Source organism: Leptidea sinapis, chromosome 43 (assembly GCF_905404315.1).
Source record: "Leptidea sinapis chromosome 43, ilLepSina1.1, whole genome shotgun sequence".
NCBI classification, from domain to species: domain Eukaryota; kingdom Metazoa; phylum Arthropoda; class Insecta; order Lepidoptera; family Pieridae; genus Leptidea; species Leptidea sinapis.
This window is the reverse complement of record NC_066307.1, coordinates 442,824-466,667: the sequence shown is the minus strand read 5'-3', so window position 1 is coordinate 466,667 and position 23,844 is coordinate 442,824. Positions and strand designations below refer to the sequence as shown.

Genomic DNA, 23,844 nt, shown 5'->3' with positions numbered 1-23,844 from the left:
AGCTCTAGAAAGATCTACTGCGCAGCGCAGCGACAATTGTGTTCTTACTTGAATGTGTGCGTGACAGTGTGGTTATGCAAATGATCTCATGAACATAGAACAGCTGTTGTTTATTTACATTTTTATCTTTTGTACATTCTGAATGCCACGTTTACACTGCGCGATATTTTACATACACATAAAATCAATCGTGTCTTTATATAAAAATAAATAAATAAATATTGACACACTTTTACACAAATAACCTTGCCCAAAACTAGGCATAGCCTGTACTATGGGTACAAGACTGCGACAAAAAAAGAAAGTATTTTTAATAAAATATACTTAATTAAACATACATAAATACTTATAAACATCCATGACTCGGAAACAAATATTTATATTCATCATATAAATGTTTGCAACTGCCGGGATTCAAACCTCTAGCTCAGTGGGCAGGGTCACTAACCACTGGGCTATAGGGGTCGTCGAAATGAATGGACATGTCTATAGACACACTATAGCGTGCACTATGATTCTCATGTCACCGACACTAATTGTAATCGAGTCATGGAGCTGTTCCAGCCCATTGATGAACCATATTTAATATTTATGTTGTATGTGGATGTTTTTGTAATTTTGAGCTTAAAAAATTTAGGAATAAGTAGATGATTTTCCTATATAAATATATAATTTACAATTTGAATTAATTACAAAATTTTATATTTATTTTCAAGATGTCTAGTGACGTAGACAGCAATATTAAATTGTTTCCATGCTGTTAATCTCAATCCAGGTGCTGGTGGTGGTCAAAATCTTAACGACTTAGGTAGAGTTGCATACTGTAGAGTTATATTATTAGTAGACACTTTGGTAACTATATTTAAAAAAAAATCTGAAATGGATTAAACTTGAGAATACAATACTCTACACCATTCTTGCAGATTATTTATTATACATTCATTGATTATTATTATTTATTATACGATTACGCGAACGATAAGGTGGCACCATCAAAAAAAAATAGCAGGGGAACCCATTGAAAATGGAAGAGAATATGATAAAAATGAAAGGAAAAATATATTACGGATGATCTGAGGTCGGGAAGTGGAAAATGGAGGTGTTTTAAGGTAAAAAACGGCTTATCTCGATTTCCGGCATATCTGCAAGTCCTATGGAAATAAGTGAAATGGTAAAGTTGTAGGTAATAAAAAGATCTACAACTTTTGTTTTTACAATTTGTTGACATAACCTCAAAATTTTTGTGAAAAATTCAAAAAAAAAGGTTTTGGTTTTTTATTTATATCTTTTTCAAAACTTATTTTTTTTTACGAAATTTGGTGAAAATATACCTTTAAAATTTCCTAAATACACTGTAATTTGTTAGAATTTAAATATTTATTTATTCACCTTATTTTGATTTAAATATCGAAAATCCCTTATTTTCGATCGAAAATTCAGTCAAAATATCGGCTTTTTTCAAAAAATTGGTCTGTGATTTGTTCATAAAAATCTCTTCATTCCGACAGTGTAAAAAAAAATATAAATTACAATGGTAAATGTTCGGAAAATTTAAGCCTATCAAAAGGCGTTTTATAGAGTTCATACATAAATTCATACATGTTATTTCGAAATTAATTTTTGAAAAAAAAAAAAAAAATTAAAACCAAAAACTTAGTTTTTTGCATTTTTCAGATAAATTTTGAAGTTATGTCAATAAATAGTAAAAAGAAAAGTTGTAGATCTTTTTATTACCTACAACTTTTCCATTAGACTTTTTTGCTATAGGGCTTGCAGTTTTGTAGGAAATCGAAATAAACCGTTTTTTACCTTAAAACACCCCCTTTTCCAATTCCCGACCTTAGATCACCGGTAATTTATTTATCCTTTCATTTTTGTTATATTCTCTTCCGTTTCCAATGGGTTTCATTCTACTATTTTATTTTTTCACTTTTTAACATTTTCAAAGGCTTAGCATTGGTCTATGAAGCCCATTATCAGATTGTAATAGTAAAACGACCTACTACCTAATACTCGACTATTAATAACAACTTTTGGCTATAGATTCTAAAACATAACGGTCAACTATAGATACCAATATTAAAATAATAGCTGTTTTTAGTTACATAGGTATGTAGTATGGTACAGTATACGTAGAAGCAACAACCGATTATTAGTTTCAAACTTTGTTTTAAAATATGCATGTGCTGATCAACCGATGGTATAATATGTATACGTGACCGTGCTTTTTAGCAAAACATTAAATTTTTAGTCGATAGTGTAAGCGAGCCATTACACGCAAACATACATGCGCTGAATTACACATACAAAACTTCCTACTAAGGTAAGTATAGTAACTGTTTCACTCGCTCAATATTTGTCTCTGTCCAATGCACCGGTTTCCCCTTCATTACAGTAAAGCTATCCTTGTTACGCTCACGCATGTTTACGCTGATTGGTTGAAAAGTTTAGTTTCTAGAAAGATCTGCGAAAGATTATACGTTATTGGTCGGCTTCTAGAGATATCCAGAATTTTCTTTAACCTGATTTGTCAGTATAAAAGCGAGCCGAAAGCGCGGCAAACCATCAGTATTTGAAAAGCGAATATACGAGTAAGAGAAGAGGCGAAGTTGGTGGAAACACCGCGATACAATATTATAATAACACAGCGATTTTTAAAAGTTATTCTTGTATTCAGTGCGAAGTTTATTTATTTATTTATTTATTTATTTATTTAATAGGTACACACAACAGAATTACAACAAATACATAATAAAAAAAATAAACTATCAGCTAAATACAAGATAGGCTGCAACTCCACGAGGGTGTGTACTCAGCATGTTTAGCATAAGTTGATAACTATGCAAATACAACAGAAATAGCGATTTTAAAACTAACTTTAGGTAATGTAGTATTATAAAAGAAAAAGATAGAGAGAATATATATTTGGACAAATATTTATGGAAATAATTATGGAAGTTAAATTAAGATGCTTTTTTAAAAATTTAAACTAATTAAGGAATTTATATAAACTAGATTTCCATTTACAAACAGATGAACTGTGGATGTCAGGTACTTCACTGATTTCGAGTAGTAGTGCATTGTATTGACGACAAATTCTATAGATGGGGTTTTGGAAGGACACGTTATTATTGCAGAACGGAATGATAAAAGGCTGTTCATGTCTTGAAGACCGATTGGGAACTCTTAGATGGATATTCGACAAGAGGGAAGTAGAAATTGTGCCATCCAGTATTTTGTATAAAGTCGTTAGGCCATGCAATTTGCGACGACTCTCGAGGCTCAGTAACTTGAAGTGAGATAGCCTTTCCTCATATGTAGTCAGCTCCCTTTTTAGACCAAACCTAATCGTCAATACGCGAAGAAGACGTCTTTGAATAGACTCAATCATATCAGTATATGTATTATATTGAGGTGACCAGACAATGGAGGCGTACTCGATTTGGCTCAGGATTAGCGACTTATAGAGTAACAGTAAACTATTTGGTGACTTGAATTCTTTAGTAGCTCTGCATATGAAGCCAGATAGCTTATTACATTTCTTGGCTATTTCTTCATAGTGATATTTAAAAGTTAGTTTCGAGTCAAAAGCAATACCTAGATCTCGTAAAACAAACTTCCGCTCAAGTGGTATATTATCAATTTTATAGTCAAATAAAATTGGGTTTTTAATACGAGTGAAAGATATAATGGAGCATTTTTTTATACTCAAACTCATACTGTTAGCACTACACCAATCGAGTAGAGTATCAAGATCCAATTGTAGATTAATACAATCACTAACAGTTTTAATTCGACTAAAAATTTTAAGGTCATCCGCATAAAGCAGGGAAACATTTCTTAGCCTAGGGATCAGATCATTAATATATATAATAAACATCAATGGGCCGAGATGGGATCCCTGAGGAACGCCGGATATTATAGAGACTCGTCGTGAGTAGAATCCCTTCAGAGCTACTAATTGACTACGATTGGATATATAAGATTTTATCCAACGTAAGAGGCAACCATGCAGACCCATAGTTTCCAATTTACAGGCCAATATTCTATGGTTTACTCTATCAAAAGCCTTTTGGAAGTCAGTATAGATAGAGTCAACTTGACCATGATCGTTGAAAGCTCTACAAATAAAGTCTGTATACTCCATCAAGTTACTGGCGGTTGACCTTCCTTTTAAGAAACCGTGTTGCTTCTGAGTGATATGCGGGATAAAGTGGTGGTATAGGTGGTCGTAAACTAAGGACTCTAATATTTTGGCAAAACTGGATAAGATGCTTATAGGCCTATAATTAGTACAGTCGCTAGGGTCACCCGATTTGTGTATTGGTATGATGTGTGCTTCTTTCCAAGCATGAGGAAAAACACCAGTTTGTATAGATTTGTTAAAAATCAAGTAAAGAGGGTCTATCAGAGCCTCTGAGCAATGCTTAATAAAGTAGGGAGGAATGCCATCTGGCCCAGCTCCTTTGTTAGGATCCAATGCATTGAGTTTCTTTAAAATATCCTCTTTAGATATGTGCACTGAAAATAGAGGATAATTAATAGGCTGACTTGATAAAGAATCGTTCATGTGCCTATCTGGTTCAAAAACTGATGAAAAATACTCGGAGAAGAGTTCGGCTGCGGCTTCACCACCAGTTGCAATTTTGTCACCAAACTTAATGGTCTCGGGGATTGACGGTCCAAGTCTTTTACTTTTAATATAAGAAAAGAATAGTTTGGTTGAATTATTAAGCGACTCTTCCACACTTAAAAGGAATGAGTTATAACAAGCCTTAATCAGAGCCTTGGACCTAGAGCGTAATAACCGAAACTCGTCGAAGTCCCTCGGATTATTGGTTTTTTTATATTTTTTATGGATACGATTTTTCTCTTCTATACAGGCTTTCAAAGATTCTGAAAACCAAATAGGATAGTTCAATCGACCTATTCGCTTATATTTTGTGTTTCTTTTTATTGTGCCGTTAAGTATTTCATAAAAATATTTAACACTCAAGTTGACATCACTATGGCTTAAAATACTGTCCCATGTGTTATTATTAAGTTGTAGTATACAACTTTTTGTGTCACATTTACGAAAGTTAGGCACCATAATAGATTTGTTTTGTATATTTTTAATATTAGATTCAATAGACACATCGATCTCAATGGCTGGGTGGTGTCGGTCGGGCACACACAATGGGGAACTCTCAGATAAAGATACGTCTGTCAGATCTGTCATAAAAAGGTCAAGAGTACGATTATTTGAATTGCGAACATAATTATATTGTGACAGGCCACCCACCTCCAGTAGATCAATAAGTAGCGAAGATTTGGTATCGTAGGCTTTACTAGGGCACAGACGAGGAATGGAAATGTTATCGCATGACCATATAATACCAGGCACATTAAAATCACCGAGAATAATAGTTTTAGAATTGTTTAGATTTAAAAGCCTATTACAACAATTATCATAAAAAGTGCGACATTGAGTGACATTCAGATCAGGAGGTAAGTATACAAGGTATATATTTAAGTTAAATCCACGAGGTCCTCGGTTATCTCGTACTGTTATCCATATATCCTCTAATGAGCTTTCAAGTTCGGGATGTCTAATTGCAAATAGATTTTTCTTAAGTGCTAACAGAACACCCCCACCGGATTGCTTTGACAAACAAGTAGATTCGCGGTCTCTACGAAATACGGTATACCTGTCATCCACAAATTCACTATTAGAGAAAGAGCTATCTAGGTTTGTTTCGCATAAACAGATAATATCATAATTCTCAATTAGGATATTTTTGTACAATTCCGTTAATTTAGTTCTTATTCGGTTAACATTCTGATAAAATATTTTCATAAAAAAAACTGATATTTAAAAATCCAAATAACGTAATAAACGTATAACCTTAAAACTAAATATTTATACAAAACAATAAGTAATATATATCACAAAATTAGCTTCTCAAGACTCATGATATCTTTAATGTAAATAGCGGGTGAGGTGTCGTCTTTTCTTATATATACTCGGCCGAATTTAACCCATACGTACTTACATCCCTTATCCTTAGCCAGATGTCGCGCGGCTGCATGCAAGTCCTTACATTGCTTTGAAAGGTGTTCACCCACGAAAATAGGTATTTTATCTCCACTAACTCCGATGTGAACGGAATTTAGGTGATCCATCGGATTACCTCTGTTGTATCTCTTGACGCCTGATATAATTGCATCACGGTGACGTTCAGATGGAAGTGTTACAAGTACATTTCGAGGCCTGTCAGATGAGGGGTTAAGTTTGGCAATTCGACGACACGAGCGTATATCACTGTCCGATATGGGTATTTTTATTTGTTCACAAAGCTTCTTAAACAACATGGCTAAGTTCTCATTCCGGCGCTCTGGAATACATTGAACCTCTAAGTTACAGCTCCTTGAAGCTTTTTCGGATTGACAAAGACGATACTCCAACTTAGCCATATCAGATTGTACCTTGGCTTTCTGTGCTTCGAGTTCAGTAATTCTCTTAATAGCCTGATCAAGATTTGTTCTTGTGTCTTTTTGTTCTTTAGATATAAAGTCTGTAGTTTCAGTAAACTCTTGTTTAATTGTTTCCACAACAGCTTTCACTTCAGATTTCACTTTTTCCTGAATTTCAAGGGAGAGTGTAGATCTGATACTATCTAACTTTAAGTCAATAAGCTCACTAAATTGTCTCATGTTGATTGTAGCTCTTGAATCAATATTGAGTGGTTCACACCCATTATTCGAATTAATTGATTTAGAAAAAGAGTTATCAAGTGAGTCATTGCTTGAAATTTTGCCATGAGAGGGTTGGGAAGCAGGCAGTGATTGAGCCGAAGCCACTGGAACATTGTTCAGCCTATGTCGCGATCCTACGGGAGTATCATCATTTCTAGTTCTACGAGTAATATTTGCACATGACTCGCAGCGCCACGATCGATTCAGTTCTCTAATATTTGACTTAAAATATGATGACGAGTAATCAATGCATTGGTAGTGATAGCACGCTTTACATGCAACACATTTAAGTAAGTCAGACTGGCTGACAGCTTTCTTACATCCCAAGCAGTTCATAGCTAATTAGCGGTAAACACAGTATCGTAACTTATGACGTAGACGCGGAATGAACGAAGAGAACAGTACAGTTATATTCACAGTTAATAATAAATTTACAAGTACCGTCTTTATTTTTTCCACATTACCTGTTACACTTATTATTTTCACTTTTTTATAATGTATCACAGTGCACGATCCTCAACCGTGCGATAAACAATTTAATAATTGGTATAAATAACAATTTAGATATAGTTTTTTTTTGTTAATTTAAAGTTATATACCTACTGTCACTGTTCTGCTTACTGTATCGTTAACACGGGAGTTCCACTTCAGATTTTGTTTTGTGTTTAAATTGAGTGTCACTGGAAACTATTTGTGGAAAACAATTACTGATAAATTTTGAACACTGCACAACAGAATTATTAATAAGGTAACTTCTACTGATTGCTATTTTTATTGAACAAATTTATTTTTACGGAGATCTTGATTATGATTTTACAGCTGTCAAACATTCTTGCAATATATTGAAAGCTAAATAAAATGCCAGCTATTGGAATTGATCTTGGTACGACGTATTCGTGCGTTGGAGTGTGGCAACATGGAAACGTGGAGATCATCGCAAACGACCAAGGCAACAGAACTACACCTTCATATGTGGCTTTCACGGACACGGAGAGGCTCATCGGAGACGCCGCTAAGAACCAGGTGGCTCTGAATCCCAGCAATACTGTCTTCGACGCTAAACGGTTGATCGGCAGAAAGTTCGACGATCCGAAGATACAACAAGACATGAAGCACTGGCCTTTCAGAGTCATCAGTGACTGTGGAAAGCCGAAGATCCAAGTCGAGTTCAAAGGTGAAGTGAAGACGTTCGCACCGGAGGAGATCAGCAGCATGGTGCTGACAAAGATGAAGGAGACCGCCGAAGCTTACCTGGGATCGAGCGTGAAGGACGCCGTGATCACAGTCCCGGCATACTTCAACGACTCGCAGCGGCAAGCGACGAAGGACGCCGGCGCCATCGCCGGCCTGAGCGTGCTCCGCATCATAAACGAGCCCACAGCCGCCGCCCTGGCCTACGGGCTGGACAAGAACCTCAAGGGAGAGCGGAATGTGCTGATTTTCGACCTCGGCGGCGGCACATTCGACGTTTCGATTCTCACGATAGACGAAGGCTCTCTGTTCGAAGTGAAGGCCACGGCGGGAGACACGCATCTTGGCGGCGAGGACTTCGACAACAGACTCGTGAACCACTTGGCAGATGAGTTCAAACGTAAATACAAGAAAGATCTGCGCAGCAACCCCAGAGCCTTGCGACGCCTGCGAACGGCGGCCGAGCGAGCGAAGCGCACATTGTCGTCCAGCACCGAAGCGACGATCGAGATCGACGCGTTGTACGAGGGCATCGACTTCTACACCAGAGTGTCGAGAGCCAGGTTCGAGGAGCTGAACGCGGATCTGTTCCGAGGCACGCTCGAGCCCGTCGAGAAAGCACTCCGAGATGCGAAACTGGACAAGAGCTCCATCCACGACGTGGTGCTGGTCGGCGGTTCGACTCGCATACCGAAGATCCAGAGCATGCTGCAGAACTTGTTCAGTGGCAAGAAGCTGAACCTCTCCATCAACCCCGATGAAGCCGTCGCGTACGGAGCGGCGGTGCAAGCGGCGATCCTCAGCGGAGAGCAGCACAGCAAGATCCAAGACGTGCTGCTCGTGGACGTGGCGCCGCTGTCTCTGGGGATCGAGACCGCGGGAGGAGTCATGACGAAAATCATCGAGCGCAACTGTAAGATACCCTGCAAGCAGTCCCAGACCTTCACCACCTTCTCGGACAACCAGCCGGCCGTCACCATCCAGGTGTACGAGGGAGAGCGAGCCATGACCAAAGACAACAACCGCCTGGGCACGTTCGACCTCACCGGCATTCCGCCGGCTCCGCGGGGAGTTCCCAAAATCGACGTCACCTTCGACCTGGACGCCAACGGCATTCTGAACGTGTCCGCCAAAGAGAACAGCACCGGACGCAGCAAGAACATCGTCATCAAGAACGACAAGGGAAGGCTCTCGCAAGCCGAGATCGACCGCATGCTGGCCGAAGCCGAACGCTACAAGGAGGAAGACGAGCGGCAGCGCGAGCGCGTGGCGGCTCGCAACCAGCTGGAGTCGTACGTGTTCAGCGTGCGGCAAGCGCTCGACGACGCGGGGGCGAAGCTCTCGGAGCAAGACAAGGACAGCGCGCGGCGGGAGTGCGACGAGGCGCTCAAGTGGCTGGAGAACAACTCGCTGGCCGACAAGGAGGAGTACGAGCACCGGCTGAAGGAGCTGCAGAGGACCTGCACACCGCTCATGACCAAGCTGCACGGGCAGGGCGGCCCGCAGGCGACCGCCGGCGGCCAGGGCCCCACGGTGGAGGAGGTGGACTGAGCTGCTGGAGCTAGTCATTACCCGCGCCAGTGATAAGACTGATTTGTTTATTTGTAAATATTATCTCAATACCTCTAAGTTCCTAATTATATGAGCCAAAATATGATCATGTGTTGGTAAATAGTATTATAGGTTAATAAATTATGATTTAGAGAAAGCAAGCGTTTTATTTAACTTACCACGTTAAATATATATAATAAAGTAATTAGATTCGATAGTTTAAATAACGATTTTATGTTTTCACCGTAAAATCAGTAATGTTCCTTATTCATTTCAGTACAATGATGTCTATTATTACAATATTATATTATAGTATTCGTCGTCACAAGACTAAAAGTTATTAGTTCGTTAAACTTACTCAGGTTAAGAGGGTCGATTTGTCTTTACCCAGGTAGTACGGCCGCTGTTTCATTTCATATTATAACCTTATTTTCCAAAGGTTAGAAAATACTTGTGAAAATCACTAATCCTGAACATCATGGTAAGAATTTATGGAACTCATAAATTATTGCACCGAAAAACGAGATCATCGGAAAGTTCCATAGATCCGTCATCTGACTGAATATTTTAATCTCGTTTACTTCTCTTTCTAGACATTAATCTATTTTTTATAGCGCATCCTAACTTAACGTAAAATTAACCAGAGCTGAATTAGTTTCACATAGTAAAACGTACCTCTCTCGCATAGCCTGCAGAGAGAAGAAGCGCAGAAAATGTTATAGAAAAGAACGTATATAGAAGAAAACGTATTACAAATTACCTAATAAATTCAATCAAATATTTCCATCTCAACTTATTTACTTTATTAACAAGGTTTTCGACTTTCCGGAAGTTTTGATGATAGTGGTTTAACATTTTTACAAGGATCTTTGCATTCGATTCAAATCATCACTTGCATTTGCCCCTAACTATATTTTTACCCCCAATTATAGTTTTGCCCCCAATTATAAACATATGAATGATATCGTTGTGCAAAAGTGTCCTATAATTAGACTTAAGTAGCAAGAAACTCATTGCCACTCTTTTAAATAATAATATACATTTGCATCATTTTACAAATCATTTCAACTACAACAGGGGTGCTCAAGCTTGAACTGCTGGCGATCTACCTCAAAATTTGTAGACTACGATCGATCGGCTCTGAGAGGCTTCAAGTATGTGTGATGAAGGATTGTTGTCTAGGTAGAGTGTCACGATGACATAGATAGTTAGTTTTGCGCAAAATATGCATTTTTAGTCAAGATAAGTGTAGGTCTGCTCTTAAATGTCAATGAAAAAGCTCATAATTATTATTCAAAATTGCGAGTTTATTGGTTCATACAAAACAAACTCGTTCTAAAGTTCTGAGCTTAACTATAGAGTGACTTTGGATGTTGAAGCGTGACACTGCATGTCCTGAGCATACTTTTCATAAGATGGTACATAATTACCGATTTTAGTTTATTGTACTGGATTTTTTTCTCGAGATCGACTCAAAAAGCACTCGCGATCGACCTGTCGATCCCGATCGACCGTTTGAACACCCCTGAACTACAATATAACTAAGGGTATTTTCCGATATGCACTGCGAGCATTGCACAGTGCTATCTCTGTAGAAAAATTCGTTCCGTTATGTACTGCAAGTATACTGCCGCAGTACCCTAGGGAAATTTATTTATGCAGTTGGTGTTTGTATGGCGATCACGAGGCTTTCGAGTCGACTTTGGAAGCTCAGGAATCCTCAATTTGTAAACAATAGACTAAGAAGAATTTACCGTCCAGTCTTGTCAAAAATTGTAACATCAAAGGCTCCGAGAAAAACCCACAGAGACATGGAATGGGCCAAAGCCCAAATATTTGTCAAAATAAATACTATAAGTAGCCTCAGCTCATATTATAATAGTACCTACCGGAAAAGTAAAAGAGGAACAGTACCTACAAAAATAAATAAAGATCATAACATAGAGAGCGGGTTTTAAGAAAATCCGTTGTAAAAAAGTAGAAGGGTTTTTAAGAATGTACAAAACTTGAAAAAAAAAAATACTAATAGGACACCTGGATTCGAACCGGAGTCTTCTGCTTTCCGGATCACCCAATGTCCCATGTTATAGTCTTGTATATAGTGGCGTTTACCTTTTTATTCTAATGTTATTGTAGCTACTTCTCATTAAAACACGGATAAAACTAGATTTTTTTTAAATTGAAACCTAGCTAGATCGATTTATCGTCCCCGAAATCTCCTGTAAGTATACTAAATTTTATGAAAATCATTGGAGCCGTTTCCGAGAGTCAGAATATATACAAGAATTGCCCTTTTAAAGATATAACCCCCTAATTCATAACTTTAAACAGCCGCTAAGGAGTGTTTTTTCTCATTCTGAATTAGGTCAATAGAAGAAGACAGAGTGCGAATTAGCAATGCTTTAAGTTAGCAGTCTATTATGAATAAGGGGGATAAGATATAGCCACCAGAGGGGTGGGGGCTCATGAGGTCCTTGGCTCGAGCCCTCTTCATATTTAATGCTCCTCTGAGGTTCAGCGGCAATTCTATATAATCAAAAACAAATTAAATAGAAAATAACTTATTTAGTGATCTCCATCGTCAGTTATACTTTACCTAAATGGAAAGTTATGAATAAAACTGCTTTGTTGTTAAAATATCAAAATCGCTAAACGATGAACGTCAGAGTTGGCAGATGCATTAACACCTTCCAGCTCAACTCTCTTTACTTGCTAGGTGGCTAAAGATGAGAGTGATCTATCGAGAGAGAGCATTATCAAGGTGAAAGACTACACCATTTAATTTTTAAAAGGAGGACAAACGAGCGTACGGTTGCCTGGTGTTAGGTGATCACCGCCGCCCACATTTTCTTGCAACACCAGAGGAATCACAGGAGCGTTGCCGGCCTGGAGGAAGGTGTACGCGCTTTCTTTGAAGGTACCCATGTCGTATCGTTCCGGAAACACTGCACAAGGAAGCTCATTCCACAGCTTTGTTGTACGTGGAAGAAAGTTTTTTGAAAACCGCACTGTGGAAGAACGCAACACGAATGTGCCACAATCAAATAGCGCTTCGGAAAATTCCCCGTGATAAATGCGGTAGAAAACACACAATGAAGCGACGTCTCTACGCAACGCCAAGTTATCTAGCGGTTCACAGATCACTGTGTCCCCGACAATTCGAGCAGCTCTGCGTTGCACGCGGTTAAATGGTTCGAACTGATACTGGGGCGCGTCAGACTAGAGATGTCAGCAATACTACATATATGACCGGACCTCCCTTATTGGTTCCTATTCTATTAGTCAATTCCGGCTACAGTCTCTCACATTCTTGCTTTAATATCAGAAGTTGTTGGCAGTAATATTACACAATGAAGAATTCCCTTCAAATCCCACCATACATACAGCATCACCATGTTGTGCTTTTGCCAGTCTGAGAAGCCTGACCTTAGATCAATACATTTTTCGCACGTAAACCATCTTTTATCATCAGTTATCAATCTCTTCAAATACGGTTCGCTTTCATCAATCGCAAATGGACTGAATGAACAAGGTACGTTAGGTTTCTTTTAGCGAGCTCGTGTGGCACCCAACCTTTATGCTTTTTTCGGGTTCATAGCTTTTTTCTATTGGGTCAAAACTGTTCTGTAGTCGAATTTCAGATCTTGAGCTATGTCGTAATGACTGATATGCCGATCTAAATCTAAATCACTAAAAATGTCGTCCATTTTAACAGTAACATCGACCAGAATGTATCTATGTCATATCTAGTCGACACTTGCTTTAACTTTATTACCTCACGACTTCTGAATATATACCTGCTCTATCAGTTTATTGATTGTTACGTCTTTTCTTTTTTTTTTATGGAATAGGAGAACAAACGAGCGTACGGGTCACCTGTTGTTAAGGGATCACCGCCGCCCACAGTCTCTTGCAACACCAGAGGAATCACAGAATCACTATCTGAAGTTATTCTCAAGGACTTTTTCTTCGCCTTGTTATAGACTTAACTACCAGCTTGAATCTCTCTTTGCTTGCTCAGTACATTCCTAAGTAAGAACTAAGATTACTTAAAACCATTGTGCCTAACCATGTTAAATATAAATTTACTAATAACCAAGAACTATTTTCCTATTGTAATGTCATGTCGATACACTCTAAAATAAGATTCGCTATTTTAGTTGAAGAATATAATAATACATATTGTAATGTTAACAAATATGAAAAAAAACAAAATATGAGGAAACTAGCCTACCTTAATAAGTTTTGTATACCTAAATATAACAATGTATATGGTAAAAGAACCTGTAACTATGTATTACCAAGGATATTAAATACATTACCTAATGATCTGATAGATATATATCTGCAAATTAAAAATTTCAAAGTAAAGCTAAAAAAATACTATCTAGAAGCTAATAACCAGGAATACCTATGATGTATATTTTTAATAATACTACTATATGTTAAGTCTTTAAGTAATTAAAATAATTATTGTAATGCGAACTTACCGCTCGCACATAAGCCTTAGAGGTTTTGCGAGTATGTCTCTATTATTATATATATTAAGATAATATTGTTCATTGAATAAATAAAAAAAAACTATCTATGCTGTATGTAAATGTAGCTCGTTGGAGCCTTATAAGGCTGTAGCAATTACAGCTGCTTACAGTGCATTTAGGGATGTACAGTTATGTTTCCACTGTTTTTTATTCTTCCTGCCAATTTATTATTATTTTTTAAGTGATAACCCTCACTTCTAGGATTAATTACACAATTTTTTTTTATGGAAAAGGAGGACAAACGAGCGTACCTGATGTTTAGTGATCACCGCCGCCTACATTCTCTTCCAACACCAGAGGAATCATAGGAGCGTTGCCGGCCTTTAAGGAAGGTGTACGCGCTTTTTTTGAAGGTACCCATGTCGTACCTACCGTCCCGAAAGCACAAGGAAGTTCATTCCACAGCCTTGTAGTACGTGGAGGAAATCTCCTTGAAAACCGCACTACCTCCGCAGTTACACATCCAGATGGAGGGGATGATATCCTAATTTTTTGCGCGAGAGGTAGCAAGTTCGTGTCCCGTATTGTTCATAAATTTTGCTTCCAAATTTAATCTGTGTAATCCTTCCTGCCGTCTCTTGGCCCAAAAAGTATAGTTAATAATACTAGTACTAGTTTTAGTGAACATATACCTGGGGATGTAGATGCAGTCCATAATCTTCTTGTTCTTTTCTTTACCTCTCTGAGCCTGCCATCACCAGTGAATAATAAATTAATTTAACATTGATTTACTGAATAACCGATTTAATTTATATATCATAATGTCAGAATTGAATTAAATTAAAAAAAAACGCGGTCTACATATTTCAAAACTGCCTAAACGAGGTGACGATATCTAATTAAAAATATTGAATAATTAATAATAATTATAATAATTAATAGTATTGTTAATTTATAATCGAACAAACGACAATTAATAAGAAAATATTATTTTAAGTAATAAAAGTAGAAATACATATAATATGGTGATCAGCCAACAATTGTTTAATTAATTATAAATAAATAAAAGACGAACAAACAATTTAAATGTTCGAACAATGAAGAACAAACGAAGAACTTGTAATTAAAAAAAAATATTGAAGTAGGCGTTACTTTGCGGAAATCCATAATTATATAAATGATTTGAGTTTTCTTTAGTGTTAATTCCGCCAATATTAATTGTCTTTAAACAATTCGACACGTGTTTCGCCTCTACACGAGGCATCCTCAGGACGTGTTGTCTCACCAAAATCTGGCACGAGACTGGAAACACGTGTCGAATTATTTAAAGACAAATATTGGCGAAATTAACACTAAAGAAAACTCAAATCATTTATATATTTAAAAAAAATAAAAAAAAAATCGAATAGGGCCAAATTGAGTGACTAGAAAATGTGAATTATCACTCTCGGTAAATCACTGCATTTTTTTAACCGAATAAGGCAACATGCATTATATTAAGAAAGTATAGGTATAATTGTATCAATACATTGCTGCAGTGACAACAAAACGGTTTCGGTTTTCTTTGGTCAACGATAAGTTACGAACGAATCAACCGATTTTAACCGGCTTGGTGGTGATCGACGTGGTTGAAGCAGTTTTAAAAGTTATTCCATAAAAACCACATAATATGAAAAAATCGTAGTTTTTCTGAGATTTCCTAAAATTGAATCGAATCGAATTAAGTCCGAATCGGCCCGAATTGTATTCAAAATCTAAGTTTGGTCAAAGCAACCGCGATGAAATCGGTCGAGCCAACCGACATCTATACATACACACACACATACACCTAGAATCTTAAAACGTCGAGATCTGAATGAAAACATCTGTGATGAAAACTCGATATTCGAAAACGGGGTAAAACCAAGAACTTTCCTTTTTTTCGAAAATTTTATATTTTCTCTGCCATAATTTGGTGAAGAGTTCCAGAAGAGAAGGATTCCAGCTGATGATTCTCGATAATCAGGTCTCAAGATCTACAATTTCATTGAAGTAACAATTCATATTTCATACTGTAAAATATAAACCTATCCTTTGAATTTATTTATTTATGACGTTACCTGTTCGGGCGTCAACAATGCTTATTATTTATTTAAACTTATAATCCCCAGCTGGAAAAATTATCAATTTCATATACTTACAACAACATTTTATAATGTAATTGGGATTTAGCATTGAATTGTTCATTTTATAATTACTAAGAGTGTAAATTCCACGCGGCGAAGACGCGGGCACCAACTAGTATATACGCCTTCTAGCTTATCCTACTATTATTGTTGACACCATTAACAGTAGGCCATGCCTGTAGCAATGTGTGGGTGCTGTTCAAATATGTGAGTAGCGTGTACATATATGAATCGTATAGCTAAGAGCATATTCACACAAGCAGTAAATAAACGTCGCGTTCAAATACAACGTTTTTGGATTGCGATCAAACAAAATAAGGGTAAAATAGTTTGGTGTTGTAGTCGAATTTATCTATCATCCACAACAGAAGTTTAATTATACCAGTTGATAGCCAAAGAACCAGAGAAATTATTACGTTGAGTGAGGACTGTGAATTATTGCGCCTCCCATTCCGCAACACTCCTATTTTAAGATATTTTCACAATATCACACAATAACATTATAATATCTAATAATATTTTTATCATAAATCAACGCTTTAATTTAATGGCGCTGTTAACACAATTATTGTGGTTAGGCTCTTATAATTATACATGTGTGTGTTATAAAGTCTATCCTTGTCTTACGCACATCATTGGCGGTATAATGCTATCTTGCTCATACCATCCTTCGCTTCTATTGGCTGATAAATCGAATTTTCTAGAAAATTCTATCGAAGAATATTCGTGATTGGTCAGCGACAAGAGAAATCCAGAATGTTCTCGAAGCTGATTCGTCCAGTATAAAAGCAAGCCGAAAACGCGGCAAACCATCAGTATTTGAAAAGCGATTATACAAGTAAGAGAAGAGGTGAACTTGGTGGAAACACCGCGATACAATATTATATTAACACAGCGATTTATAAAAGTTATTCTTGTATTCAGTGCGAATTTTATTGAAAGCTAAATAAAATGCCAGCTATTGGAATTGATCTTGGTACGACGTATTCGTGCGTTGGAGTGTGGCAACATGGAAACGTGGAGATCATCGCAAACGACCAAGGCAACAGAACAACACCTTCATATGTGGCTTTCACGGACACGGAGAGGCTCATCGGAGACGCCGCTAAGAACCAGGTGGCTCTGAATCCCAGCAACACTGTCTTCGACGCTAAACGGTTGATCGGCAGAAAGTTCGACGATCCGAAGATACAACAAGACATGAAGCACTGGCCTTTCAGAGTCATCAGTGATTGTGGAAAACCGAAGATCCAAGTCGAGTTCAAAGGTGAAGTGAAGACGTTCGCACCGGAGGAGATCAGCAGCATGGTGCTGACAAAGATGAAGGAGACCGCCGAAGCTTACCTGGGATCGAGCGTGAAGGACGCCGTGATCACAGTCCCGGCATACTTCAACGACTCGCAGCGGCAAGCGACGAAGGACGCCGGCGCCATCGCCGGCCTGAACGTGCTCCGCATCATAAATGAGCCCACAGCCGCCGCCCTGGCCTACGGGCTGGACAAGAACCTCAAGGGAGAGCGGAATGTGCTGATTTTCGACCTCGGCGGCGGCACATTCGACGTTTCCATTCTGACGATAGACGAAGGCTCTCTGTTCGAAGTGAAGGCCACGGCGGGAGACACGCATCTTGGCGGCGAGGACTTCGACAACAGACTCGTGAACCACTTGGCAGATGAGTTCAAACGTAAATACAAGAAAGATCTGCGCAGCAACCCCAGAGCCTTGCGACGCCTGCGAACGGCGGCCGAGCGAGCGAAGCGCACATTGTCGTCCAGCACCGAAGCGACGATCGAGATCGACGCGTTGTACGAGGGCATCGACTTCTACACCAGAGTGTCGAGAGCCAGGTTCGAGGAGCTGAACGCGGATCTGTTCCGCGGCACGCTCGAGCCCGTCGAGAAAGCACTCCGAGATGCGAAACTGGACAAGAGCTCCATCCACGACGTGGTGCTGGTCGGCGGTTCGACTCGCATACCGAAGATCCAGAGCATGCTGCAGAACTTGTTCAGTGGCAAGAAGCTGAACCTCTCCATCAACCCCGATGAAGCCGTGGCGTACGGAGCGGCGGTTCAAGCGGCGATCCTCAGCGGAGAGCAGCACAGCAAGATCCAAGACGTGCTGCTCGTGGACGTGGCGCCGCTGTCTCTGGGGATCGAGACCGCGGGAGGAGTCATGACGAAAATCATCGAGCGCAACTGTAAGATACCCTGCAAGCAGTCCCAGACCTTCACCACCTTCTCGGACAACCAGCCGGCCGTCACCATCCAGGTGTACGAGGGAGAGCGAGCCATGACCAAAGACAACAACCGCCTGGGCACGTTCGACCTCACCGGCATTCCGCCGGCTCCGCGGGGAGTTCCCAAAATCGACGTCACCTTCGACCTGGACGCCAACGGCATTCTGAACGTGTCCGCCAAAGAGAACAGCACCGGACGCAGCAAGAACATCGTCATCAAGAACGACAAGGGAAGGCTCTCGCAAGCCGAGATCGACCGCATGCTGGCCAAAGCCGAACGCTACAAGGAGGAAGACGAGCGGCAGCGCGAGCGCGTGGCGGCTCGCAACCAGCTGGAGTCGTACGTGTTCAGCGTGCGGCAAGCGCTCGACGACGCGGGGGCGAAGCTCTCGGAGCAAGACAAGGACAGCGCGCGGCGGGAGTGCGACGAGGCGCTCAAGTGGCTGGAGAACAACTCGCTGGCCGACAAGGAGGAGTACGAGCACCGGCTGAAGGAGCTGCAGAGGACCTGCACACCGCTCATGACCAAGCTGCACGGGCAGGGCGGCCCGCAGGCGACCGCCGGCGGCCAGGGCCCCACGGTGGAGGAGGTGGACTGAGCTGCTGGAGCTAGTCATTACCCGCGCCAGTGATAAGACTGATTTGTTTATTTGTAAATATTATCTCACTAGCTATAAGATTCTAATTAGGTTAATTGATCCAAAATATGATCATGTGTTGGCCAGAGTATTATAGGGTAATAAATTATGATTTAAAGAAAGCAACTGTTTTATTTACCTTACCACGTAAATACATAAGTGTACGGTCAACAGCATGTCGACTGTACATCACGTTTCGCGTATCAGCGTTTACGTCGCCTCGCGTTATTTCCTAAGTAATATTGTAACCAGTTCGCGACAAGCCGCCGATCGATTCGCGTGCTCATTACCATACCAACATTTTACCATTTTACCATATAGCATAAGTTAAGGTTTCAATATACCATTTGAGCCTAACTTGTGTTTTACTCTGTACGGAACCAAACCACCGTACATTGTGGTCCTTCGGCCTTTTGTTAACCAGTGACCAGAATTTTTTTTAACCATTCCAAGGACATTGTGGTCCTTCGGCCTTTTGTTAACCAGTGACAAATTTTTTTTTTTTTAACCATTCCAAGGACATTGTGGTCCTTCGGCCTTTTGTTAACCAGTGACAAATTTTTTTTTTAACCATTCCAAGGACATTGTGGTCCTTCGGCCTTTTGTTAACCAGTGACAAATTTTTTTTTTTTAACCATTCCAAGGACATTGTGGTCCTTCGGCCTTTTGTTAACCAGTGACAAATTTTTTTTTTTAACCATTCCAAGGACATTGTGGTCCTTCGGCCTTTTGTTAACCAGTGACAAATTTTTTTTTTTTTAACCATTCCAAGGACATTGTGGTCCTTCGGCCTTTTGTTAACCAGTGACAAATTTTTTTTTTTAACCATTCCAAGGACATTGTGGTCCTTCGGCCTTTTGTTAACCAGTGACCAGAATTTTTTTAACCATTTCGAGGACACAAAAACATTGTGATCCATCGTTCTATTAACCAGTACCATTAGTTAACCATTTTAACCAAAATTCGTCGCGTGTGTAGTGAACCAAATTAGTGTTGACCAAAGTGCTTGTGTGTGGAGTGTAACCAGTTCACCAGATCGGCGATACTACCAGCGACTACCAACGGGGAGACTGCTGAGGACACACCAGGTCACCACGTACCAGTCTTCAAGTAAGATCTTTCCTTTTTATCACTCACCACTCTTTACCACTCTCTTTTGACCCGTAACCATGGAGGCTCTATTAACCACCCAAAACCAGATTATGTCCGCGATTAACACGCAGTGTGTTAATTTCAAGAAGGACGGGCCAGAACGAAAGACACCCGCCTATATTGAAAAACGTCTCAACGCTTTAGACTCGTACTGGAGTGAATTCCAGACCAACCATACTAGGCTTTGTGCTGAGTTTGAAGACCCTAACCATCGCTACTTCGCGGAAAACCATTACCAGCGGACGAAAGATTTTTACCAGGAAGTTAGGAATATGATTTCTAATTACGTAACCAGCGATCCCAGCAAACCATTACTGAGACCTGCTACACCATTATCGCAGGGCTCAGATAGGCGCGATATTTTCTCTCCCGCTCAGGAGGGTCCCTCTTTTAGCTTCCCTGCACCAAAGCTATCGAACCAGGGCAACTCCAGTAGGGTCGAAGAAATGCTGCGAAAGCAGAAGAGCAACTTCAAGGCGCTATCCCGTACCATAGAGGCTGTCGACCTTGAAAGCTGCTCCGACCGCTGGGAGTTCGAAGATATTTTACGAACTATCCAATCAAGATGGTCGGTCATCGATTCTCTTCACTGGGACATCGACAGCGAAGGGCTGCTCGACAACGAAGAGTATGAGACAGCATTCGCTGAGATGGAGAAGAAATACAACACCATGAAGAAGGCAGTGAACAGACAGATGTGGTCGTCATCTTACAGGGAACGTTCAACCCCACAAATGGACATTCCCACCTTCAGCGGAAACTACCAAGATTGGATATGTTTTAAAGATTTATTCTCCGAAACAATTCACCATAATAAATCTTTACCAAATGCGCAGAAAATGCAATTCTTGAAAAGTAAGCTCCGTGGCGAGGCTGAAAAATTAGTTCACCATTTACGCATCAATTCTGAAAACTACGAAGTATGCTGGGACATATTAAACCAACGTTACCATAATACTAGGTTAATATTTAATTCTCACATACAATTGTTACTAACCATGCCTACGATTCAACATCAATCTGCAGCGGTCATCAAAAGGTTACATGACACCACCAACGAGTGTCTTAACTCTATAAAAGCAATGGGCATCGACATTTCCAACTGGGACCCATTGATCGTCTATATTTTGTGCCAAAAGTTAGATACTGAAACCCATAATGATTACATTGTGTCGCTTAAGAATCCAAAAGAATTGCCTACTTTGGTAGATTTTTTGAAATTTTTAGAAATTAAATTTACTTCGTTAGAAAGCTCTCGTCGTAAGCAGGACTTCAACAAATCAAATTCATCCCAGGTACACCAAAACCAATACCAAAAACCATGGGCTGAAAAGCATACCAATAACCATTTACATAATTTTATGAACAGAAATTTTAAACCAAGACCAGCTGTAATAAACCACGTCAATACGAAACCAGTACATATTGCGCCACAACGGAAATGCATACTCTGTAAAACGTGTTGCCATGAATTGTTTAAATGCAAACAATTTCTAGAATCCGCACCGCTGAATCGACTTAAGGTCATTGAATCCAACAAATTATGTAAAAACTGTTTAATTAACCATTATGACAAGGAATGTTCTTCGGAAAAAACTTGCCGTTTTTGTAACCAGCAGCATAATACTCTTCTGCATAATGCTCTTGTCACTTTTGCACCATCTACTTCTAGAAATACCGAGATCGAAAATTCTCCTAGAAGATCCAATATATGCGTTACCAATGCCCCACAAGAAACCATGCCCAAATTATTAGCAACAGCTAAAGTTAATATTATGTCTATGGATGGCTGTCACCATACCATGCGAGCCCTCATAGACCCGTGCGCGGAGTCATCTCTCATTACAGAGAATGCCGCTCAACTTTTAGGCCTACCCAGGATTAAGCGCCACTGTGTGGTGGTCGGAGTAGGCGCAAAAGCCAACAATAGTAAGGGAGTCGCACAGCTTTCAGTGTCATCTCTTCATAATAATTTCACATTTAAAACGGAAGCCTATGTGATGAAGCATGTCGTCGGGAATTTACCACACGAAACATTAGAAAAACCAGCTTGGCCGTATTTACAAAAGTTACCACTCGCAGATCCAGAGTTTTATAAAAGTAGACCAATAGATTTAATTTTAAGCGTTGAAGTTTACGAATTAATTATTTTACCAGGTTTAATTCGTAATGGCACATCACTACCAATCGCGCAAAATACCAAGCTCGGTTGGATTCTTAGTGGTACCATAAAACCAAACCAAACATATTGCAACGTCGTCATGGTCGACTTGCAGGATATACAGCGGTTCTGGGAGATTGAAGATATCTCAGACAACTCTGTAAATATTACGGATGAAGATAACCATTGCCTTCATCATTATCAACAGCATACTACGCGCAAACCAGACGGACGTTATGTTGTACGGTTACCATTAAAACCAGAGATTACCGAAAAATTGGGTGAGTCTAAAACCAAAGCCGTAGCCCAATTTCGGCAATTAGAACGCAGATTTTGTAAAAATAAAATTATCGAACAGAACTACAAACAATTTATCCATGAATATATTAATTTAAACCATATGAAGAAATGTAATAGTAATCCGATACTTCAGTGCTATTTACCTCACCATTGTGTAATCAGAACGGATTCCACGACGACTGCCACGCGAGTTGTTTTTAATGCCTCAGCGAAAACTTCGACTGGACTTTCGTTGAATGACCTTATGTACTCTGGACCAAATTTACAAGAGGATTTGTTTACTCTCATATTAAAGTGGAGGCAGTACCAAATAGCCTTCACAGCCGATATAGAGAAGATGTTCAGATTTATAGATGTCCATGATGATGACCAGCCGCTCCAGAAGATCGTGTGGAGGGACTCTGAAAAGCAACCATTAGAAGAATACCAACTTACCACTGTCACATACGGCACCAAGGCCGCACCATTCCTAGCCATGATGACATTGAAACGTCTGGCTAAGGATGAAGGTCACCGTTACCCAGAAGCAGCAGAAGTTCTGGCTACCAGGCTCTACATGGATGACCTCCTCCATGGACATCATGACCTCCAGTCTGCAAGGAGGCTGATTTCCGACCTCATAAATCTCCTTAAGTTAGGTGGATTCAATCTAAGGAAGTGGTCGTCAAATCAACCAGATGTACTACCAGATAACCAGTTACCATGCGAAGACCAAGCATATGTTTTTAAATACCAGGAATCAACCAAGGCATTAGGACTTAAGTGGCATCCCGACGAAGATTATTTCACTTTTCAATTGAATTCCGAACCAGTCAGTAAACTCACCAAAAGAAGTTTACTCTCGAATATATCGAAGATATTTGATCCGCTTGGATGGCTTTCACCAGTTACCACCAAGTTGAAACTACTCTTCCAGGAAGTATGGCTCTTAAATCTTCTGTGGGACGACGAATTACCAGCTGACATCAACACAAAATGGAAAACCATAGAGGCTGACACCATTGAATTACATGGGTTTTGTGATTCATCACAAAATGCCTACGCTTGTGTTGTATACTGCAGAGTCAACAATATTACCAGCAACCAGTCTTCTGTAGTATTAGTAGCTTCGAAGTCTCGTCTCGTACCTGTAAAGAAAAATGTATCGTTACCTAGATTAGAGTTATGTGCAGCGGTTCTACTTACCAAGGTCATGAAGATCACCTGTAAATGCCTATCAGATTACAACATC

The 23,844-nt window shown here is 39.6% G+C and overlaps 1 protein-coding gene across 4 annotated transcripts in view; it reads left to right on the top strand.

The window, feature by feature from the left end:
* Positions 1–2,670: 2,670 nt before the first annotated feature.
* Positions 2,671–23,844, top strand: part of LOC126977036 (heat shock protein 68-like) — a 46,337-nt gene continuing 25,163 nt past the window's right edge. Inside the window, exons 1-3 of one of the 4 annotated variants that reach the window (XM_050825695.1) lie at positions 2,671–2,690; positions 7,583–8,184; positions 17,666–19,122. In XM_050825695.1, coding sequence (XP_050681652.1) covers positions 7,597–8,184; positions 17,666–18,961 — 1,884 coding nt within the window. In that variant the 5' untranslated portion in view covers positions 2,671–2,690; positions 7,583–7,596 and the 3' untranslated portion in view covers positions 18,962–19,122. Of the gene's footprint in view, positions 2,691–7,582; positions 8,185–16,935; positions 17,243–17,665; positions 19,123–23,844 lie in introns of those variants that run through there. The other 3 variants (XM_050825694.1, XM_050825693.1, XM_050825690.1) reach the window with 3 other exon arrangements.